Source organism: Anopheles nili, chromosome X, assembly GCF_943737925.1.
Source record: "Anopheles nili chromosome X, idAnoNiliSN_F5_01, whole genome shotgun sequence".
In the NCBI taxonomy this organism is placed as follows: Eukaryota; Metazoa; Arthropoda; class Insecta; order Diptera; family Culicidae; genus Anopheles; species Anopheles nili.
Window position 1 is genome coordinate 10,772,653 of NC_071293.1, and position 20,819 is coordinate 10,793,471.

Below are 20,819 nucleotides of genomic sequence, written 5' to 3' on the forward strand. Positions count from 1 at the left end.
TTAAATGTTATGTGTACTTTTGAGCGAATATTATAGTTTTTTTCGACGCAGGAGGTGTGTGGTTTCTCTTGCAAAAAGTAAAAGAAAACATGTATTTCAAATTTCAACCAATCAACCAAGGGGATTGTAGGAGAGCTTCCCTTTGTTTCCCATTGGGGGAGTAGAAACAATGATAAGTTTTTGTTTATGAAACTATTTTTACTTATAAGAAGACTATAAAACATGGTCATTCAATTCCAAGCTAAACATTAGTAATTTGACGCAATTTATAACTTCTTAATTTTATATAAGAACAGCAAGTAAAAGATGGAAAATCTGAATTTAAAAAAAAAGAAAGAATCATGTTCTTTATGCATATAAACAACTTTCTGTGTGCAACATATTTATGTCCGTGGCTTGTTCAAAGCCACCACTGTGCTAGCGGTTCAAATACACGTAGGAGGGGCCAAACTGTTCATTGGGACATTCATTGGAGAGCATTTCTTACTTCAGCTCCAGTCGCGATAACCAGCGCTCATTTCCAAGTTTCCTCCCAAAGTGTGCGGACGTACTTTCGGCACAAGTTGCTCGTACTTCAAAGCATTCGCGACGTTACCAGTCCGTCTCCGTACACACAGTCTAACACCCCAGGCTAACGTTGCCCATCTCAGTTTCAACCCTCAAATCGGTGACATCGAACCGTGAGCGAGTGCGTGCGTGCGCGTACGTATCCTGATTGTGCGCGCGTGTGTTCACCCTTTAGGCCCATCTCGCTCTGTCAAACCGGTGCGTCCTAACCGGTGTTTTTTTTTATCCCCCCGGGGGCTGTGATTGTGCTGCCACAAATCGCGGGTTCGCAAAGCAAGAGCGAGTGGCCGGTTGTCGGTTGTCGGTGGTAAAAAAGGACCACGATCCTTTGGCCGTTGCTTGCCGCGAGGCTAACACGAAACTAGCCCTTTCATCCGGCTTTCAATCACCACTCTCTTGACCACCATCAATCTTTCGGTTCGCCGCGAGCAGCAGCTACCACCGCCACCACCCAAGCAACAGCATGTCCGATTCGGTTGAGGTTGAGCAAATGGCTGAGGCGAAGCCGCGAAAGGTAAGCGATAAACGGGGAATTGTGGTCGCTGTTAACATCACTTTCAGCAGTCTGCAAGGCAACCCGCGGGATCCTTGCGTGCGCCAACGTGTGGCCATATTCAAATCCATTTTTCCAACCGTCAAATGACTCGCATTTCAGTCTGCATCTCGTGCATTTGCTACACATTCTCGTGCGCTAACCCACATTTTTCGTGTGTGTGCGTGTCGCATATTGGCGAATTACCACGAATTGCAGGCTTGCTGGGATCTACGAGAAATTGTGTGCGCTTCAAAAATCACACGTGTGCGCGCGCGTAACCGGCAACGAAACGGAGCCACCGGTAGAGGGCGCTAGTGGCGCCGTACGTGAACGGGAAGAACCGGTTTTTCCGAGCCCTTCGCTGCATCCACCGATCGTGGTCTCCGTGCACTTTTGCGTCCAAAATTCTTCCACCGTATGCGTGTGTCGAATCGAAGGAAAGCCATTGTGGCGATTGTGGACGTGTGTGCAGGGCCCCGGTGCGTTTGCCTTTTTGCCCTCTGGATGCTTCCCGTGGATGGTTAGGCTCCTGGTTTACACCACACACACACACACACACGCGCACCCACACACACACCGGCAGCAAACCCGGCTGACGATCGGCTTCGGGATCGTGACATTGATCGTGACAAATGTCAATGCAACCGATTGCCGGCCATTGCTGTTGGTAGTAGCGGGTTTTGCGGGTTTCGTTGCGCCTTTCTCGGACCTTAAGGCTGTTGCGTTGACCCGAGATTGGTGGGTGGAGGGCACACCCACACACACACACACACACACACATCTTGAGCATGAATTTTTTCGAGGAACTGTAGGCTGTGAAGAACGAAGTTCGTTTTTCGTGGTCGAGAAATCAAAGATAGGGAATCGGAACTGTGGGCGCGGACTGGAGGAAGAAGTTGGAACGGATTCTTACCCGCACAGCCTCACTTCCTGTGTGCGTTTCTCCCTCTATTCACCCCCTTTCCTTTTTGTGATCGCTCTCTCTCTCTCTCTGTCTCTCTCTTTCGTGCTCTTTCCTGCTTCCTGCCTCGTGGATGGGTTTTGGGATTGGGAAAATTTCGGAAACCCACCACCCCCGTTCCCGGTCCCGTTCTGCACCTCTTATGTGGTCGGTGTGCGCTTTATTATTTTATTTTTATTACCCATCCACCCCGCCGGCGCTTCACCCGGTCGTTCTCTTCCACGCTCCATATTACACCCGCCCGGGTAGAACCCGAGGCGTGCATTTTTCCTCCCCTAATGTGGCCGGTTTCGGTGTGGGGTTGAAAAATGCGGACGATGAAATTGGGTGGCTCGGTGCCTCTCGTTCGCCCCTCCCTCCCTCCCTGCTTCCCGGAGGCCTTTCCCTTTGGTTTCGCGCATGCTTTACCCAGCCCGAGTCGGGGATTTTTGGGCTTCTTCAATTTCCGTTCCGGGTTTCATCACTTGCTTGATTCCCGGGGGGCTTGATTGTCTAGGGTGGGTGGGTGGTTGGGTGGTGAAATCATATCCCACCCCAACTTCCAACGCAACCCTGCGCTCATTCGCACTTGCTCACCATCGGTTTCAATTACTGCCGATGCTGGGCAGGTGTTTCCTTTCGGACGCACTTCGGAAGGGAGCGAGAAAAACCTGTGCCCTTGAGCAAAGGTCACGCTTATCCGCGAGCCAATCCTCGTTGCGTTCGGATGTCGAGATGCATTCGGAAGGGCGCCATCTTTGGAGGTCGGTTTTGAGGCAGAAAAAAAACCCACCCCTGCGCCATTTGTCACCGAATGATTCATGGGTGAATTAGTCAGAACAGGGAAAGGGATTGAAGGGGGGGTGAGGGGCAATCATCCGTTTGTGTGTAGAAGGAAAACCGGAAGGGCATACAGCAGGGCGAGACGGGTGAAATGTAAAGCGAATAGAAGGGATGATGCCCTGAATGCATACTGAAATTTGAGCAGCAGAAGGCAGCCACTGGCCACGATGCGCCTTAAGATGGGCACCCTTCCTCCCTTCACTCGACTGATTTCCTCCTCCCCCCCCCCACACACACACACACCGCTACCCTGTTGTACTTCAATCAACCCTACCCTCTTGTGCTTCATTTTGGTTCCGTTTTCGGTGCCTAATTGGGGGCAATGGCTCGCTGGACGCGGGTTGCTCATAACCCACGACGCTCCGCCGCCCACGCTTCCGCGCTCATTCCGCGCTCGTACGTGCGGTATGTGCGGTGGATAATTTCCCATTTCACCCGCCACGGACGGCGAGAAAGGGTTAACATTCCCACTACACTATCGCCCACCGTGCACAGGAAAAACGCCCGACGCTGGTAAAATGGTGTTACGAAAATATGGAGCACCGCGCACCCTCGTCAGACGGTGGGAGGAGGGGGGGGTTGAGGAGGGTTGGGGGCATCGAGAAATGCACCCCATCCTCCAGCCCCTAAATTCACATCGCAACCGAAAAATAGGAACCAAAACCCACTCGAGCACCACCAGCGGGAATTTCTTGCTTTTTCTCGCAACCGCTGTATGTGTGCGTGTGTACGTATGTGTGTTTCCTTTTATTCTCCAAAACCACCTACCGACGTTCACGTGTAGGTGGGAAACAGTTGGCTGAGGGAAAAAAAAACGGCCCAGCGGAAAAGCGTACACACGGCGTATAAATAGCAGTCAAATAAATAATCACTGCGCTTTTTATTGTGCATCGATCTTTTTTTTGCATTTCAACTGCAAGGCCATCTTTCTCTTAGCTTCCTCTCAAACGCCCATCGGAGACATTAAGCGTACACTCGTTAGAAAGAAGCGAAATCATCCTCCCCAGCCGGCACGTGCTCGTATTTTCAAATCTCCGAACGCAGCCACTTTGCCGGACCGTTGCGGGCACGCACGCAGCCAGTAAGGTTGCGGTTTTCGCTCGCGCATCCATCCACCGTATAAACGCGTGCCACCCAGACGTGCGTGAATCGTGCGCAATGGTAATCCTGTCCCACACACGAAAAGGTCCGTTCGGGCTTTCTCCTTCACCGTTCGTATCCGTTTTCCCGTGGCGTGCTGCCCTTTTTTTTTTGGACTCGTAAGGATACGCCGATTACGGTTTGCCCCGATTAACGCCCGGCTAGCCAGCGTGGGTGCACGCGATTTAAGCCCGAAGGGTTGAGCGTTTGAGGTGGCTTTCGCACCGCTCGTTACACGCGCAACCGAATGGAGCATACATTGCGAAAAATTGCGCCCGTTCGGTGCATTGAATAATGAAAAAGCAGCGCCCTCAGGTAAGGGCGGGCCGGAATGGGATCGTGGCCGCGCGAGGAGACGTTTTTCGCGGAGTTTTCGCGACGTGCCCACATGTGAGGGCCTGTGGGTTTGGAAAACTTGGCAGGGAAGTTAACTCGGAAAAAAAACACGCATGCGCAATCGCTCTACAACGCTCGAGTGTTTCCTGTCTCGGTGTTGAGTGAAGTGCCATTTGGCGGTGTTGGAGTCTTCCGCCAACTTCGCAGGTGTTGGCAGCAATTCCTTGCCTCGTCCAGCAAAGCTGCTGACCTTGTTAGACCGATAAGAAAAAAGCCCTCCAGAAAAGGTCCTCATGTGTGCATGAACGCGAGATTATGAGCAACATCAGACGATCATGCGATTGAGTTCCTGTTTCAAGAGGTGATAGATCCAATTCCAAATGGCACTCTCTTCTTTTGGCTCACTAAACTCTACTGGCACCATGCGATTCATTCCCAGCTCATCGAAAAGGTACGCAAGAAGGGCTTTTTTGGTCTCGTTTTCTAACGCCACATCTCTACCTCTAGCTCTAGCTGATATCGCGCCTGAAAATGGTTATTGCACACCGGATGTCAGCTAGCGGCTCCTTCATAAAGCACTTTCCCTCCACCTCTCTCCCTCCCTCCCTGCTCACACTTCACCTCGCGGTACAGGCATCGATTGATTTCCTTTTATTGATCTAGCTTGTTTTTCGCCCACGGCTTCCGTGCCTTGTCGCCCAGCCGGGGTTGGGGTGTTTGTAATCCACGTGTAAATAATGTGGCGTGATACATGGTGGCGGCTGTTAAAGTGAAAGGAAAACTCGTGTTTTCGAAAATTAGCCATTAGGCCGCTTGATGGCAGGCTGGGTAAATGGAACGTCCCCACACACGATTGAACGGGTGCACGAGGGTTGCAGGGGCAGGGAGAGGGTGCAAGTGAAAGAAGCGGCGCAGGGTAGCAGATGGTGGTGGGTAGGAAAATATAACGAAAAAAAAAAATAGAAACACCCCTCCGAGGTAATTGATCCGACAACGGGACGAACCGTTTTAGGAAGGTTTCTTTTTTTCCCCAATTTTTTGCTCGCCCATGTTTGGGTTATGAGTTTTCCATTTTCTCGATTTTTTTTTGCTCTCGTATTGCTGGTGTTGCTTGCATGAGGAGGAAGCGAAAGAGAGCAAGTGAGGGAACCACACACACACACACACCCTTCGGGCAGGAAGCAAAACTTAGAGACAACTGTTTCGCGTGGTTTCGGTTGGGTTTTTTTTTTGTTGTTGCCATTTTCACCCTCTCGATTGGGCCGCGTTTGTTAAAGTTCGCATTTGATTTTGTGAACGATGAAAGAGAGATAGAGAGAGAGGGAGAGAAGATTTATTGCCTCTACTGGCCGGTTGGGACTACCGTTTCCGTATGCCAAACCCCTCACGAGGTGTCCGAATCTGATCGAATCAAAAACCAATCACTGGCACCCGATGTGTTGCACTGGCCGTTTTGCGCATCAAACGAGCGTTGATTGCGAGAAGAAGGGTAGGCTTAATTACTGATCAGTTAATGGGGTACCATCGTTTGCGGCAAGTGAGCCGACGTTCTGCGAGATAGGAGGGGCATAGACTTCGCAACCTCGCGGAGTTGGAAGTTGTGCGAATTGTGCGCTGAGTGAGCACATTGGTTCTTGACGCTGACAGCTCAGCCTAGCGACAGCTGGACGGGAAGGTAATCTCTGGTGCATTTACTGAGGCGATGGTGCCATCACTTCATAGATAAGAGACGTCACGAAACCTCACCGCTGATAAGAAGAAAGCTGTAGATATTCAAGGCTGCAGCTTGAACTGGACCTCGGGACAGGAAGAGAACACTCGATGACATGCCGTAGTGCACAGACGACACTGCAGAGGTTGCTGGAGTTGATCTTTAGTCTGCATTTCTGAAGTGAACTCTTCTCAGAGATTCCAGAATGGAGTTAGAGGTTAGTTCTTTGGAATTCCAGTCGAAAAGCTGAAAGATCCTCACGGAACTTCGCTCAATCGATGTTTCGGGAGCGAAAGAAGATGATTCCCTGGAGGTAGTACCTCCCAACCCATCGGACGGAGTTGAACAGTTACTTCCGGCAGCTTCCCAGCAGTAGCTCCGTTAGCGGAATGATCTCTCGGAGGTTCACGTTCCAGAAGCTCTCAAGCTCGCACTATCTCGAACAGGGTGGTTGGGAAAGAAAACCCACTAGGCCTGCGAGGGGACCTCGACTGCCCGCTACCTTCAAACCCCCTGGGGTCGGTGGTCAGGCTCGAGTTAACGTCGATTTTGTCGATCAATCTCTCCGAGACCGCGGGCACACCACGGTTCATCCCTTCCGGCCACCGGAGACGCACCAGTGACCTCCCCCACCTTTACCGGCGCATTCACCCATCCAGGCGTTGCACGCGGCATCCTCCATTCCCCCCATCCTCCCCCGTAGGCTTAGTGTTCCCCTTTTTTCCGTTTATTCGATAATTACCCGGATGACCGTTGCACGCGGGACTCGCGGCGTTTAAAATGCGCATTTCATTAGGCCGGAATCCGGGCCACGGCGCTCCGGATTTTACGATGGCGACTTCTTCACTTTATTACGGGGGAGGATGAGAGAGAGATAGTGAGTGGGAAGGGAGGGAGTGTGCCGCGGGCCGTGTCGGAACCAACCACCGCCCCAACCATAAAGAAGAAATTGGTCTGTTTGGGAGGTTGGAGGGAAAAAATATTTTCACAATTGATTTATACATTCTGACACATGTAATGCCCGTGGAAAGATGCGCCATCGGGTGAACAAGGGGGGGGGGGGGGAGGAGGAAAGGAGTGGAAACGACCCCATCTTTTTTTGGAACCACTGGAAGGATGCATTCGACACCTGCTCCGGGTCGAGTTTGTTTTTTCCAACCTCTTGTTCCGTCAGGTTTGTTCGCATTTCGTTTGCCCCTTTCGCGTTTGTCTCGCGATGCTTTTTTTTGGTGGTGATTTTATTTATTATTTATCTCCCTTTTCGCACACAGCTATCTTCTCCTTTTTTACCCCCCCCCCCTCCCCTTCACCCTACCACTCCCCCGCATACACTTCTTCGATTCCCCATGGCGTGTTCGCGAAATTCCCCACCGAAAGGAAGCTAAAATAATACATAAAAATAGTAACACCCTTTCCCCAAAAAAAAAAAAAAAGAACCGGTTCGCCAACAGAAAACTCTGCCGAAACACACACACGCACCCGGGTTGGAGTGTCTTCCAGCTCGCCCGTTTTTCTTACCCGCCGCGGTAGCACACCATTTTCCCTCCCTACCGTCCTTAAGCAGCGGTGGAGAGAAAGAGAGAGAGAGAGAGAGAGAGTCCAAAAAAGAAGCCAGAAGAAAAAAAACGCAGGAAAAGAAATGAACTTAAACGGCAACAAAGAAGAGCCCATCTCGCGAGCCTGAGCTGAAGATTTATCCTCTCTTTTGGGGCGCACGTTTCGGCACGATCGCGGCCCATTGCCCCCGCCGCCCGCCTTCTCCGTTGCCCTTCCCGTTCACACCCTCCGTGGCACAATTTGCAAATTTCCGGACCCAACGCGATCCGGGAGAAAGGGTTTCCCCTCCCCCTTAGGGTGAACGAGTAGGGGAGGGGGGTGGGGTGGAAATGCGATTCCACCTGCATGCATATGGGGCGCGGTGCGGGAGAAAATAATGAGTACACACACACACACACTCACACACACGCAAGAAAGAAATAGAGCACCGGCAGAAGACGTTTTCACGTGAAGAGAAGGAAGGGAGGGGATGATGGGAGATGGGGGGAGGAGGGGGAGGGGGAGGGGGTTTGTTTGTGTGTGGGGCTTTTCGGTTATTGCTGCTGTTGTTGGTTGTTTGATGTTGAAATTTTCTTTTTCGGTTTTGTGCGCTTTCTTTTTAAACTGCGCAAACCTCGTGCCATTTTTTGCTGCACTGCATCTTTTCGTTTTTGTTGCCCCCTTTTTTTTCTAGCTTCTCTCCATCATCCACTCATTGTTGCCTTCGTTTAGGCATTTGTAACGCCCCCTTGCCTTTCCCCACGCAACGCGCGATCGATTAGGGAGCGGCTTTCACACGTGATAAATGAAGGTTTGGGTTAGTTTTTCTTTCGTTGCACGCGATACCAGAGAAAAGGGAGCTGTACAAGATCAAATGACAAACAATTGGCAAATTTGGGGTTCGGGTGTGTTTTTGCACACTTTTTCTCGTCTTTCAGCGATGCGAACGAACCCGAGATAGAGCCAATGCAGATCCCGATCCTGGATAACGCTGAAACGAGCTGAAGTCAGCCTCCGAAATGAAGCTTAGCAGGCTCCGGGCGAGAGATTCTCATCTCCGCAGGGCACTCAGGAACTGAGCTCTAGAACTACGAGATTGGAGCGAGTCTGTGGGCAGAAATTTTGCTACAGTCTGGTGTGTGTCTCTCTCTCGTGGGGTTCTCTCCCTATCTCTCTCTCTCTCTCTCTCAGTGAGGCACAAAACCGGGCTGCGCTCAGAAACGGCGTTTTCGAAGCTGCTGTTGCGTGCCCATGAGCGTCTTGCGATCGTTCCCGTTGACGCACTCGAGCCCCCGCGTGGAGTTCGTTGACCTCGCAATGGTTGAGAGGCTGAGAAGTGCCCCTCTCCTCCCACCCCCCTTCTCTCGTTCTTCTTCGTTTGGGCGATTCCCAAAAAAAAAAAAAGAACGGGCGATGGAAAATAAATGCACCCCGGGAGAAAACCGGCAAATCCGGGAGTCCGAATGTCGGACGGCAAACGCCAGAATTTGGTGTTGGAATTTCTGGACGCGCGAGCGAGAGAAGTGACGTTTTTTTTGCGATCATTCGCCGCTCGCGCACGCGCGTATTCGCCTGTGTGAGTTGGTTTCTAACGCCAACACGCCGGTATGTTAGCGAAACCCACTGGCTGGACTGGGATGTTTGGATGAATCATGCTTTTGGGTAGGTTCTAAAGGGTAAACCTTGTGACGCGAGGGAAGCGTAGTGTTCGTCATTCGAGCCGGGAAACGCTGCCACGGGGATTCCACCGAACGACAGGAGGACGAACCCTGCAATGGAGTACGTCAGAATCTGGGAGTTCGTCAAGAGCTCTTGCGTTCTGACGTTACAAGGACGCTGCAATGGATGCTGTTGCCAGAATCATGAACGGCGCATTTTCTAAGGGTTCTCGAATTTTCTCTGCCACTGTGCGGGAAAATTCGGCACAATTGGAGGCGTACAAAATCGGACGGGGGGGTTTTTCCCCGGGCAAATGGGAGTAGGCTTGCCCACGAATTGGCCACACTTCACGGTCTTCGGGAGCGCATTCCGAGCATCTCGGGATGGTTGTTGGGAGGCTGGCTATGGTTTTCCATCGAACCGCGCTGCTTCCTTTGGCACTGAGGGTTCGAGCACGAAACATGCAGCAGAAAAAAAGAAAGAAAGAAAATGAAAAACACATCCCGAGTGAACGAACTGCACGTAGGATGAAGGAAATAAATAGCCGGTGTTATATTTGTAACGTCCAACGCCCTGGTAGGAAGCGTTTGCTCAATCATATTGCCGATAGAGGCACATTTTCGCGCAATGTGTCATGTTCAAAATGGCGTACCTTCGCACTGGTGCCAGCTCATACAATAAACACCACTCCGCAAGTAGGAGGATCGTGCCCTATTTCAATACCGCCACTGTTCGAGCCGTAAATATTGCATTTCAAAATATGCTCCATGGTTTTGTTTACGCGCCCGGTTGTTTGTTTTTTCTTGTGTGTGTTTTTTTCCTTCTTTCTTTTGCGTGTGATAAGCAAGGGTGAATGTAGTCCTATCAAACCGCCCTTCAAAATGTGAGATCGCAAAATGCGCGCACGATCACTTGTCAGCTCGCTATTGTACGTGCCTTTTGGGAGGGTAGAAAAAGGAAGTATGTTTTGTTGGGTCTCTTTTCACATTATAAAGCGTTTACCCTTTTTTTTTAAAGGGTGCTAGAAGGCGCACGTGTGTGTTTACAGGCATCTTTTCATTACCAGTGTTGACCGATATCGCACGGGCAGATCGTGTCGCGGGATATCTTAGATTACAACTCCGAACGTTGACGCTGAAGCGCATGGAAAGCTGAGCTGAGAAAGCGGAAGCAAGCGAGCGTGCGGGATTGGGGGGTTTTACACACTTTGTCACGTGCACACCCGATAAAGGCACTTCAACATATGGCGGGCTTCCGGGAGCGTTTGGTTTGGTTTTAATTTGTAATTACTTCGCCAGCCCGCAGCATGTCGAATCAACCGACGATTTCCCACGCAAAGCGGGGGATTGGGTTTCCACGCGTAACGTGAGATTAAATGGCATTTGTGCTCTCTTTTCCCCCTTCTTCAAACAAGCTGGTTTTCGTGGCTTTGTTCCGGTTCGTTCTCTTATCAACTTCTTAAACGCCGGCTTCTTGTGTTTATACCGTGGACAATTTGATTTTCTCTAGTTCCGGAATGTTACACGGTTTTACGAGCCAATCCTTGGGTTGCAACTAATTGAATATTTACGAGCAATATTTTACGGTTGCAGTCCAATTGTGCGTTGTTCGATGGAGTAAAAGCGGTTATAAAATTCTGGATGTAGTTAAGTTCCTATTTCTGACACATGTATTTTATTTGCTGCTTGTCATTTTAGTGTGTTTTTGACAGTGTGTCTAATGAAACCATGTGGTTGTTTTTAGTAAACCCTACACTCTCAATCCCTTCCACGTGGTTGCAGTAACGTTTGTGTAATTTATGAATCTACTTCTGATAGAAACCAACACCGTCTGTCTCTGTGAACGTCTTTCGTTCCAGACAAGTATCCGTTTGCGTTGAGTGTACAGAGACGGATAATTGGCGCTCTTTTTTGTTTGTCTGGAACGGTTAGGAAATTTCCGGGAAATATTAATTAGAAAAACGGATTTCCTTCGACCCCAAAAGCGCAGATTTGCTGTCAATGTCAGTTGCGCAACCCCAACCGGTACGAAGCTCCCGGAAAACTCCCCTCCCCCGTAAAATCAAACCTCAAAAAAGCACCCAAAGTAGTGACCCGATGAAGCCGGTTCCAAAAAAACGGCACTTCGATCATCGAAGCGAAGCAATTACGACTTCGCGCCTTTCTCCAACAGGTCGTCGAATGCGATACCTTCCCGTGCTGGTTGGGCCAAAATTTGGAGCAATTAGTACGGCAGGCAGCACCCTCCGGGCAGGAATTCCACCGCGACGGTCGATCGTGCGTCAAGCGTGACCGATTGGAAGTGTAGTTCGTTAGCGCATTTGCTTCCACGCGTTCGTTCGAGACATCGAGGCTTAATGTGGGTGTCATTTTTGGGGTCGGCATCCTGGAAGCGGCCCGTTTGACAGGTTAACCGACTGATATGGGGACAGGGACGTGGACAGGCTTGTGGGTGGCCATGACACCGAAACTGTGTGTGTGTGGGTGTGAGAGAGGTTCTCGTTTGTCGGTAGAAGGCGAAAGTGCGCCAAATCGGCCCGGTTCGCAGCGATCAGACACCGTAGAAGATGAAGTAAGCCTGAAGGACGCGATCGGCCATTTTGCTGGTGACGCCGGCCGGCCGTGAACGCGTTGGTGTGGGTTGGGATCGTTCCCCTGGTGAAGGAGGCACGGTTGGAGGTCAGAAGAGAGGCAACTCGCGTCTCTCTGCCGCCAGGACGTTCGAGATTGGCGTGTGTGCGAGATGGCGAGTGAGAGCGCTGGAACCCTGTTGTGGTCCACGATTGCCTTATATGGAGCTGAATGTCTCGCACAGGGGCCTGTCGGTGGCCGTAAATGGTCAAGCGGCAGTAGGTGAGTAGGAAGAATGGCAGTAAGGAGCCGCGAAGACGAACGACAGTAAACCAGATCTCTGAAGGAAGAAAGAGAGAGAGAGAGATAAAACCTTCGCAATGATCATTGCTTTCGTTCTCGCGTGTCCGTCTACATCCTTGTCACACACACATACACCCACACATAGCACGATGGGGAGAGTGACGACGGATGTGACCTACAAAAGGGACAGGATCTGCAGCACGGCGATCGAAATTGTGTGTTTGGGAGCATAATTCGCAAATGGTGCGTTGTGTTGGTGAAAATGCATTTTTCGCTCGTCAAGGCACAAACCTCAGCTGCATTGAATGCACCTGCTGGTCAGGGCCATCGTGTCGTATGTCCAAAACTTCTCCATTAAAGTTGGGGTGTGGTTCCTTCTCAAGCAACACGCCGGATCTTTCTTTTCTTCAGCAAATGCTAATGCAGCTGTTTGATGGTTCTTTGTTTCTCGACGGATCCCGGCGTTAGATCCGTGACACCAAACACACACACACAAAATACATTCCCATCAACGCGCACATATGGCCACATGGGAGAAATGTAAATCTCCCTCGTGGTCGGGAAAATAAAAGCAGCGAAAAAAAAATGATTCATCCGGCATAAAATGCAAGTGCGCGCGCCGTTCGCGAATGCATCATGCATAAAAGTGCATGCAGCAGAGCACGCACGAGTGTGCATGTGCAGTGGGCCAGCGTGTTCTGGAGATGTCAGCGAATCAGGACACACACGCCTGCAGCCGAATGCGACTGCAGACACCTCCATTTGGGAGTGTGTGCATGCGAACCGTGGACGTTTCGATTTTTGCCGGCTTGGTCTTTTTTTTTTCGCTTTTGCTTTTTGCCGGGGTGGTGTGATGCTGCTGATGACGTCAGATGACCGCGACCTGGAGGAGTTATGTGAAGCAAACATACCGATCTTCGGTGGCTCGGTTGCATGGGATCGCGATCATGCGAGTTCAGCTTTTTTAAACAGCACGAGGATCTAATTTTGGAGCACAGAAAGAAATGATTTTGGAGCACGTAATATGTGACAGATATTTGTGTATAAGGAAGATAAATTCCAATTTCTGTACCTTTACGCGAGTCAACTGCATCATTTAGCAGGAACTTCTGTTGGCGGACTTTCTGATTTGCTTGCTCGGAATAATGACTCACCGCAGTGTAACAAAAAGCCCTTGGGTAACGAATATAAAACCGTACTTATATGAAGTATTGCTAACGTATGATAATTGAATATTTTTATCACAACTCATAAAAACTAACGTAATCGATTGTTGTACTGCCTCAATGACCTCATTCGAATCCAGTTTGTCTTTTATTGCACCATCTCGCAAAAAAAAAGCTGTAGGAAGTGCAATTGATTTGAAAAATAATGTGCATCGATTGCAATTCCGCCAAACGCTGTCATTTATGACTTTCTTTAGACGACCCCGTGTCTTTAACTCCCATAAATAATATCGTTATTTTCAGCTCCATAAGCGGGCAATTCGATTGTTTTCTCGGTTACAACCGTTTAAACACGCCTCTATGGATCCGCGCTGGAAATGAGATTTTCAATAACCCTTAACTGGTGCTCATAAGCCTGCTTGATTCGAGTGCTAGCCGGCAATAAACGGCCGGACCTTCAAGAAACCGTAAACCGGCCGGTAAAAGTACGCCAACGAGCTCTTCGCACCCTGTGTTGGCGTTCAATTTTGCTTTTTGTAGCCCGTTTTGTGACATTGGTTTCATACTTTCGCAATTTGCATGGCGTTTATTTATTATCGAGATGCAGTTCGTGTGTTCTTTTTTTATTTTACGAGTCCTTTGGAGCCGGGTGAGAACAATACGGTTGCGGTTTCTTTGTGTCCCGCTGCTTCATGAACCCGGGTTTGGATCATCAACGTGCGTTTCTGTACGCCGGTAGAATTAGTCATCCCTATATGCCCGGTCACACCAACTCCGCTTGTTTCCGGCGTGTTGTCGCGGGAACAGCTATCACATTTGGTTTTGCGAGTGCTATAAAAATGCACATTCCACCATCAAGGGGATATTTTCGTCGGAATGTATTTATGCTCAATCGCGCATACTCCAGCTCCTGCTCCCAAGGGCGGGCAGCATGTGTGTTAACTTGACATCATTCACGCCTCCGTGAGTCATGCAAAGTTCGAGACAACAAGAAAACAAAAACCGCGAGACATCCTTTACATCGGTTCATGGCGTCCCTAGTTCGCAGGAGTTGGTGAGCAATTTATGGCAGTTTCGTTGCGAAACAACGTCGTCTCACAAGTCGACCAGAGTTTTTATCTACCTGTCGAAGGGTCGAGCGAGGTGTGCCAATCTACTGATACGACGTTTAAGTGCACCGCGCGATAATGCACACCTAAATTGAGCAACTCGCCATATCGCTCGGCGAATGTTCATAAGAACCTTTATAGGGTTTTTTAAACGCCAAATTGGTTCCAAGTGAAAGTGATTCAGCTTCATCTCGGCCCCATCCGGCATCATCAACCTGCACATTCACCCCATTTATTTTTCTAACAAGCGTCTAGGAAGCAGTTTCCCAACCACGGAACAACCAAAAAAGAAAGAAAAAAACCTTCGCGTGACCGCGCGTGCACAGATGCAGCTGACTCAGCACACGGATGGCGTGGAAATGACTCCCGGGGTGTATATATAGATTGTGAAGGGCTCCCTTTTTTGCACCCTCCACACCCACTGAGGGAGGTTATCGATTCATGTACCGACGGGTGAGGAATAAAACGTAACAGAAAAAACAAAAAGAGGAAACTCAAAACGAATCGCCTTCCATTGAGGCCGCACGGAGTCAGCTCGCTTATCACGTCCGATGCGATGACTAAGCGCCAATACGCCCGCGTGATGGTTTCCCAGGGTGTGTGCACAGGGTGGCTGGCGGGCCCTTTATCTCGTTCGGGGGTCGTTGCAAATATCCTCCTCCACGTCCAAGGCCTGCTGGCATCGACCCAAGCGGCGGCGTTGCTCTTGGTTCTATCGCAAAAACGCCTCAATTGCATTACGTGTACCGGTGCGATTTGCAATATTAAGCTGCGAATATTGATGTCTGGGCTGGAGGTTGTACGTGTGTGTGTGTGTGTGTGTGTGTGTGTGTGTGTGCGTGTGTGTGTATGTGGGGGGAAAAGAGCTATCAAAGCCGGTCGATTGCGATTTGATTGCTGCAGACGGATGAGCTGCATTCAAACGAGCGAGATACACGTTTATGCTTTATTTGATTAGCATCCATAAGGCTAAATTTCCCAGCTGCTTTAGTGGAGCAGTCTGCCTTCGATAAGCCCTCGATAGGATGGGAATGCGAAGCCCTTTCTCCCTGGGCAGCTCGCACGGCGCACGCGGCAATGCATGAATAAAAAATCGCACACCCTTGTCTGGAGGAGAATGTTCGAGAGATGGCCGGGGCAACCTTGGCGGCAAGTAACAGTACCGGCTAACGGACGATAACCTACATACGCTGCACAAATAAACTTGCTGAGGAAAGAAGCAACAACAAAAAAAAAATAATGGTGCTGAAAGTGACGAAGAGCGAGGAGAAGAAAGCACGAAAAAGCCAGGGAAAATGGGAACTCACATACAATCTGTCGCGAATGTGCCGCCGAATGGCACCGGTCGGGACGGATCGATTAATGTGGGTACTACTGCTATTTAGGTCCGTCAAGAAAGTGCTCTTCAATCTGGGCTGCTTCCCTGATTTATCGCCTTTGGCGAACCGGTTGCCGCGAAATCGGGACAGCGAGCAGAAGTAGAGGGAATAGAGCGAGATCGAGAGACATGGGTTGTTGGAGCTGTTGCCAGCAGGGAATGCCGTCTGCGAGCTGTCGTATGCGTGTTCGAGGCTACCACCGCTATTCGGACATTGTACGCCATTCCTGCAGACGTCTGTAGTCTGCTGACCTGCTTCTAGTTACATCCTGGCGGTGACGAACCGATAGTGCAATTAGACAGGTTCTGCTCTAGAATTAAACAGGTTCCGTAGTCATTTGTTACGTTCAGAAATGACCAAGAAACGTTGTGCATTATGTGCTCCAGTGCCTTTTTCTAAAGTAAATCCAAGACCTATTTAGTTGTGCAGTCGAGAGTACAGAGCAATGCTGCTTTACTTTAAATATTGCTTATCCTGTGTATCGATAAGAAGGCGTATTTTTCCAATTATTGGGCTTTATCCATTTCCTGAGGGTTGGTGCAATTTAATCGTTCTTATCGCCTGATAAACACATATTACTCATATTTCTATCAAAATTTTGCCTTGCAAAATGAGGTATTTTATGAACATGATGTCATGAGGGTAAATTTAGGGGAGTTATGTTATCTAGAATTCCAACAAATAATTACTGGCAATTATTTATTATTTATCGGAATGATTCCGCATAGATACGTCAGACATCCCTGAAGCTCTTAATGACATTTCAATTTTTATTCCGTGAATTCTCTTGACTAAATTCGTACGCTTAAAATGAATCCAGCAGGGAGAGTTTAAAGGAAGGAAAGCAAAAAGAAAACGAACGGGTGTAGATAATCAACTTTGCAACCCAGTGAGCCTTGAAACTCGACTATTTGTGACCGTATTCTAGGGCTTTTGTCGCTCTGGGTTTACTTCTGGCACTCCTGCATCAAGTACCGGTAGTTCCCGCATGCTCAGCAACCCCACAGTACTGCCACCGGTAATTAGTGGCAATCCCTGTACGCCAATTCGGAATTCGCATCCGTGTTGCCAGCCATCGAGCCAGGCTCAAGTAGCAAGCGGAAAGGTCCACTTGAGACAGTCGTCGGAAAAGTCGAAACCTCTCTGCTGGGTGCCGAAGAAGGGGAGCGTAAAACAACCGAAGCAAACATTGCCGCATTTATGCTCGAGCATGCTCACGCCATTCCTGCCCTCCACACTGGCCGGCCCGGCCAGAAAGGGCCCCAGGAACAGGACGGAGGCGTCGCTGTTGTTTGGTTTGATGTTTTATTTTGTTGAATTCACTCGGAACTAATCAACAGGTTTGTTTGTGTTTTGCAAATTCGCTTGTTCGCTTGTTTCTCCCTTGCCCCGTAATCCGACCATTTCGGACCCGCTAGCGTGGGGCGCTTCCTCGTCCGGAAAATGGCCGCCCCCGTTTTCCTTTCTGACGTTGCGTGCTGGAAAATTCAAAGCGCGCGTGCGATTTGTGCAGCCGATTACCGGCACCGGGCGCTAACCGGGAGAAATGCATATAATGCACACATCACGATGCAACTTTCCTCACCCCCTGTACGCCCCATTCACACCTCCCCTCCCCTGCGGGAGTTTTCCCCGGCTGCGGGTGTCTAGCAGTCCTCGAGACGGCGTCGGCGACCGTCTAAGTTGTGGCTAGGCTAGGAGGGGTGTTATTCATCGGGGCTCGCCGTTATGCCACCCTCTTTTCACTCCTCCCCCCTCCCCCTCCCTCACGCGCTCCACAGCTCCCGCTAATTACACACATAAACGGGACGAAAAGATAAATAGCAGCACCCGGGAAGGGAAAGCGAAAACCGAACCGCAAACCAAACAAAACGGGCGCGCATTTGCAATTACGAGATGGAATGCGAAGGTTAGAAAACGAAAACAATAGAGAAAGGCGCACACGGCTGCATTTCCAGGCTGCACATACTGCACTCCCAACCACGCACGGCAGGCCCGAGGTGGCCAAGCCTTCAGAGCTTGGGTAGAGCCTGGGTAGAGCCTGGGTAGAGTGCTTGGAACTCTATTCTCAGCCAAGAAGAGGGAGCTTACATCACCCTCGAGGCCCTTCGAGAATGGATCTACGTTTGTGGTGTGGAGCCGTCGGTAGCCACCTCTAGAATTACCGGTGTAAGTGATCCACAGAAGAGGTAGTTCCCCTGTCAACGCCTCACATGTCATCGTTTGTCTCTGCGAAATGGCTTTTTGTTTGCTTCGTTTGGACAGCTTCGAATCTGGTGGATGGGGGGATAGCACGTAATAATCATCTCTTGGCCCTTAGAACACGTTCTCCGGACGTACGTGGATTGACTTCCGAAGTGCGTCCGGTATTCAAGATTCCGGCGCACCTCCTGAAGCTCATAAAACAAACGCAATGTAGACACTCATGGTCTGAATTATCAGTATGCTCCATCTTTACGGTTCGCTCTATAAAAAAGAAGTAAAATGAAGCTTTTCTGCACTGGTCACAGTGTGTAATAGCTGAGATCCGCTTCATATCGGCAAAAGATACCTCCTCAGCCGTGGCTATGAACACTTGACTAACATTAAACCTTTGTACCTTCTCACCTAGATGGCGCTGCCAACGTCGCTGGACAAGGATGCAATCCGGGAGGCATACGAGGACGTCCGCTCGAACCTGAGCGACCACGAATGGGCCGTGTTCAAGTTCGACGGCCTTAAGATCGTCTGCTCAGCCAAGGGCCAGGGTTTCCAGGAGTTCTGTGGCGAGTTCCAGAACGACGAGCGCGCCTTCGGCTACATCCGGATACAGATGGGCGACGAGATGTCGAAGCGCAGCAAATTTCTCTTCCTCACTTGGATCGGACCGGAAGTGGGCGTGATGCAGCGCGCCAAGATGTCCACCGACAAGTCGATCATCAAGGACGTGATCAATGTACGTTCCTTTCTACGGCCGGGATAAACTGTTGGCATCTGGCTAATGCGTGTTTTCCTGAACCTTTACAGAACTTCGCCGTGGAGCTGCAGGTCGAGACGAGCGCGGATCTGGATCTGGAGATGTTTAAGGCACACCTGAACAAAGCCGGTGGAGCTAACTATGGAACTGGCGTGCGGGACCTGTAAGGTTGCTGGCTCCGGAGTTCCACGAGAACAACGACGTGGCGGTAACCGAGCGTCCGGGGATGAACCCAGGACAGGTGGACACATACACACGCAGACAAATACACAAACACACCAACGGATGTCAACCGCAACGTAACGCTTTTCGTGCCTTTCAGTGCCGAGGTCCTGGCAACCCCGGTCGCTCGTGTTCCGCTGCCGCGACACAACCAACCAACCCCCCCCCCCCCCTTAGGATGTAGTATGACCGTGTTTAAAGCAAACTTCATTTATTTAACAACCCTCTGCTCTTACCCGAGGCCGGCATGCTCCAAGTAACGGCCACCGTGCACGTGTTCTCCGTTTCCAGCTACCGGTTCGGCGCAGGCAGGCGGCGTGCCTGTGATTTGCTAGGCGTGTCCGTCTTAACTAGACTATTTAAGAGCGAAAATTGCGCTACTATCGAGAATTGCGTTTCATAACAACATTCGGTATTCGGATTTTTCATTTTGTTGTTGCTAATTTGTTCCTAAATATATTATCTAAATTATCTTGTTTTCTGGAGCAAGGTTGGCGAGAGTAAATTTTGGGCGCGATTGCAGATCCCGCAATATATTCAAAGAAGGGGATAGTACATTCGTGGCCAACAGCCAATGGCCAAAGGAAGAAGAATCGGGTACAGCAGTAGGTTTAACGTGTCATCTAACAAGGAAACACGGAGAATGGGAAGCCGACGGTATATGCGTATTAAACAATTAACTATATATCACTTATTATTGCAAAACAACGGGATGTTTTTCAAACGTAGGGCGAAAGAGGGATGCAGTGTTAAGCGCGGTAAAGTAACTTGTTCTATAGGACAGGATGTACAACAGAATGGTGATTAGCAACCTAAGCCAAACTGTCGGGGTCACATTTAAACCGTTGCTTGTGTTTCTGTCATCATTTTCGTTAAGCAAAAAAGCAAGAAAGTAAGAAAATTGGATAAAAATGTCGAACAAATGAAAATGGTTATTCAAAAAAAAAATCAGATTTCGTTAGCTAATTTTCGATGCGAGTTTTGGTTGTTTTTATCAATGAAGTAGATTGTTCTTCTGGTTCGGTTAGCACTAGTTTTGTTCAAAATGTGTACAATGACTACATCTAGAGTCCATTTTTGAGGACAAAATTCTGATGTAGTTATTGCGTTTAAAACAAAGCACTTCCCATGCTGTTTTCCTGGAGTTTTTGTGTTCAACATATTTTAGCGTTTTATGTAAAGCCTGACCGTAAAATCGGCATAGGTTACTAATCAAGTAAATATTACTACCATTCCTGATAGTACGCGTCAACCGTTGCAAATTTCCCCGATCGCGCAAAGCATTCGTATTTAACATACTACTAGCGATTGCTATATTTCCTCGTTGTGGTGCTGTTTCTTTTTTTTTCGCTTCGCAGTTGATGAACTAGGAATAACGAAAAACATAAGATATAAAGAAGATAAATGTAACGATCATTTCTTAACTTTAGTTCCGACTAGCAAAGACAATCGGTGTTTTGTAGATCGGATGCCATTTTCAGTGTGTTTTTGCTCTTCTCGCAGTGCGTCGCTAAATTTCATAAGTTTATCGAAATTTCCATTACTTCTTTCGATTGTTCAGTAAAACGTGTTGCAACGAATTAAACCTTCTTTCGGTCGAGATACAGCGTACCGCGCTTAGTAAGGACGGGAACGCACGTGATTGTATCGATGCAATTGGCCACCCTACCAATTCAAACGCACGGTTTCTTCAAAACATATGTTATTACCGACGGCGTATAGCTGAGAATCTACTTCTATTCATATCGTCACCGATGTGAGCCCATTATTGCGACGATGTGTTGGAATTAAAGAAATAAAGTTGTAAAACCTAAAATAAATAACGAAAGTGTTGTTTCATTTTTTTA

At 49.3% G+C, this 20,819-nt stretch overlaps 1 protein-coding gene across 1 annotated transcript; it reads left to right on the forward strand.

Annotated features, from left to right (window-relative positions):
* Positions 1–842: 842 nt before the first annotated feature.
* LOC128729310 (coactosin-like protein) lies at positions 843–20,780 on the forward strand. Its single transcript, XM_053822981.1, has 3 exons — positions 843–1,081; positions 18,406–18,729; positions 18,801–20,780. The coding sequence occupies exons 1-3, from the start codon at positions 1,031–1,033 to the stop codon at positions 18,915–18,917; spliced, it is 492 nt and encodes a 163-aa protein (XP_053678956.1). The 5' UTR covers positions 843–1,030; the 3' UTR covers positions 18,918–20,780.
* Positions 20,781–20,819: the final 39 nt, after the last annotated feature.

Excerpts from the sequence above, each read along its gene's own strand:
- LOC128729310 (XM_053822981.1), top strand. The coding sequence starts at position 1,031 with ATGTCCGATTCGGTTGAGGTTGAGCAAATGGCTGAGGCGAAGCCGCGA. Across the intron at positions 1,082-18,405 it reads CTGAGGCGAAGCCGCGAAAG|ATGGCGCTGCCAACGTCGCT; the intron begins GTAAGCGATAAA and ends CTTCTCACCTAG. Across the intron at positions 18,730-18,800 it reads TCATCAAGGACGTGATCAAT|AACTTCGCCGTGGAGCTGCA; the intron begins GTACGTTCCTTT and ends GAACCTTTACAG.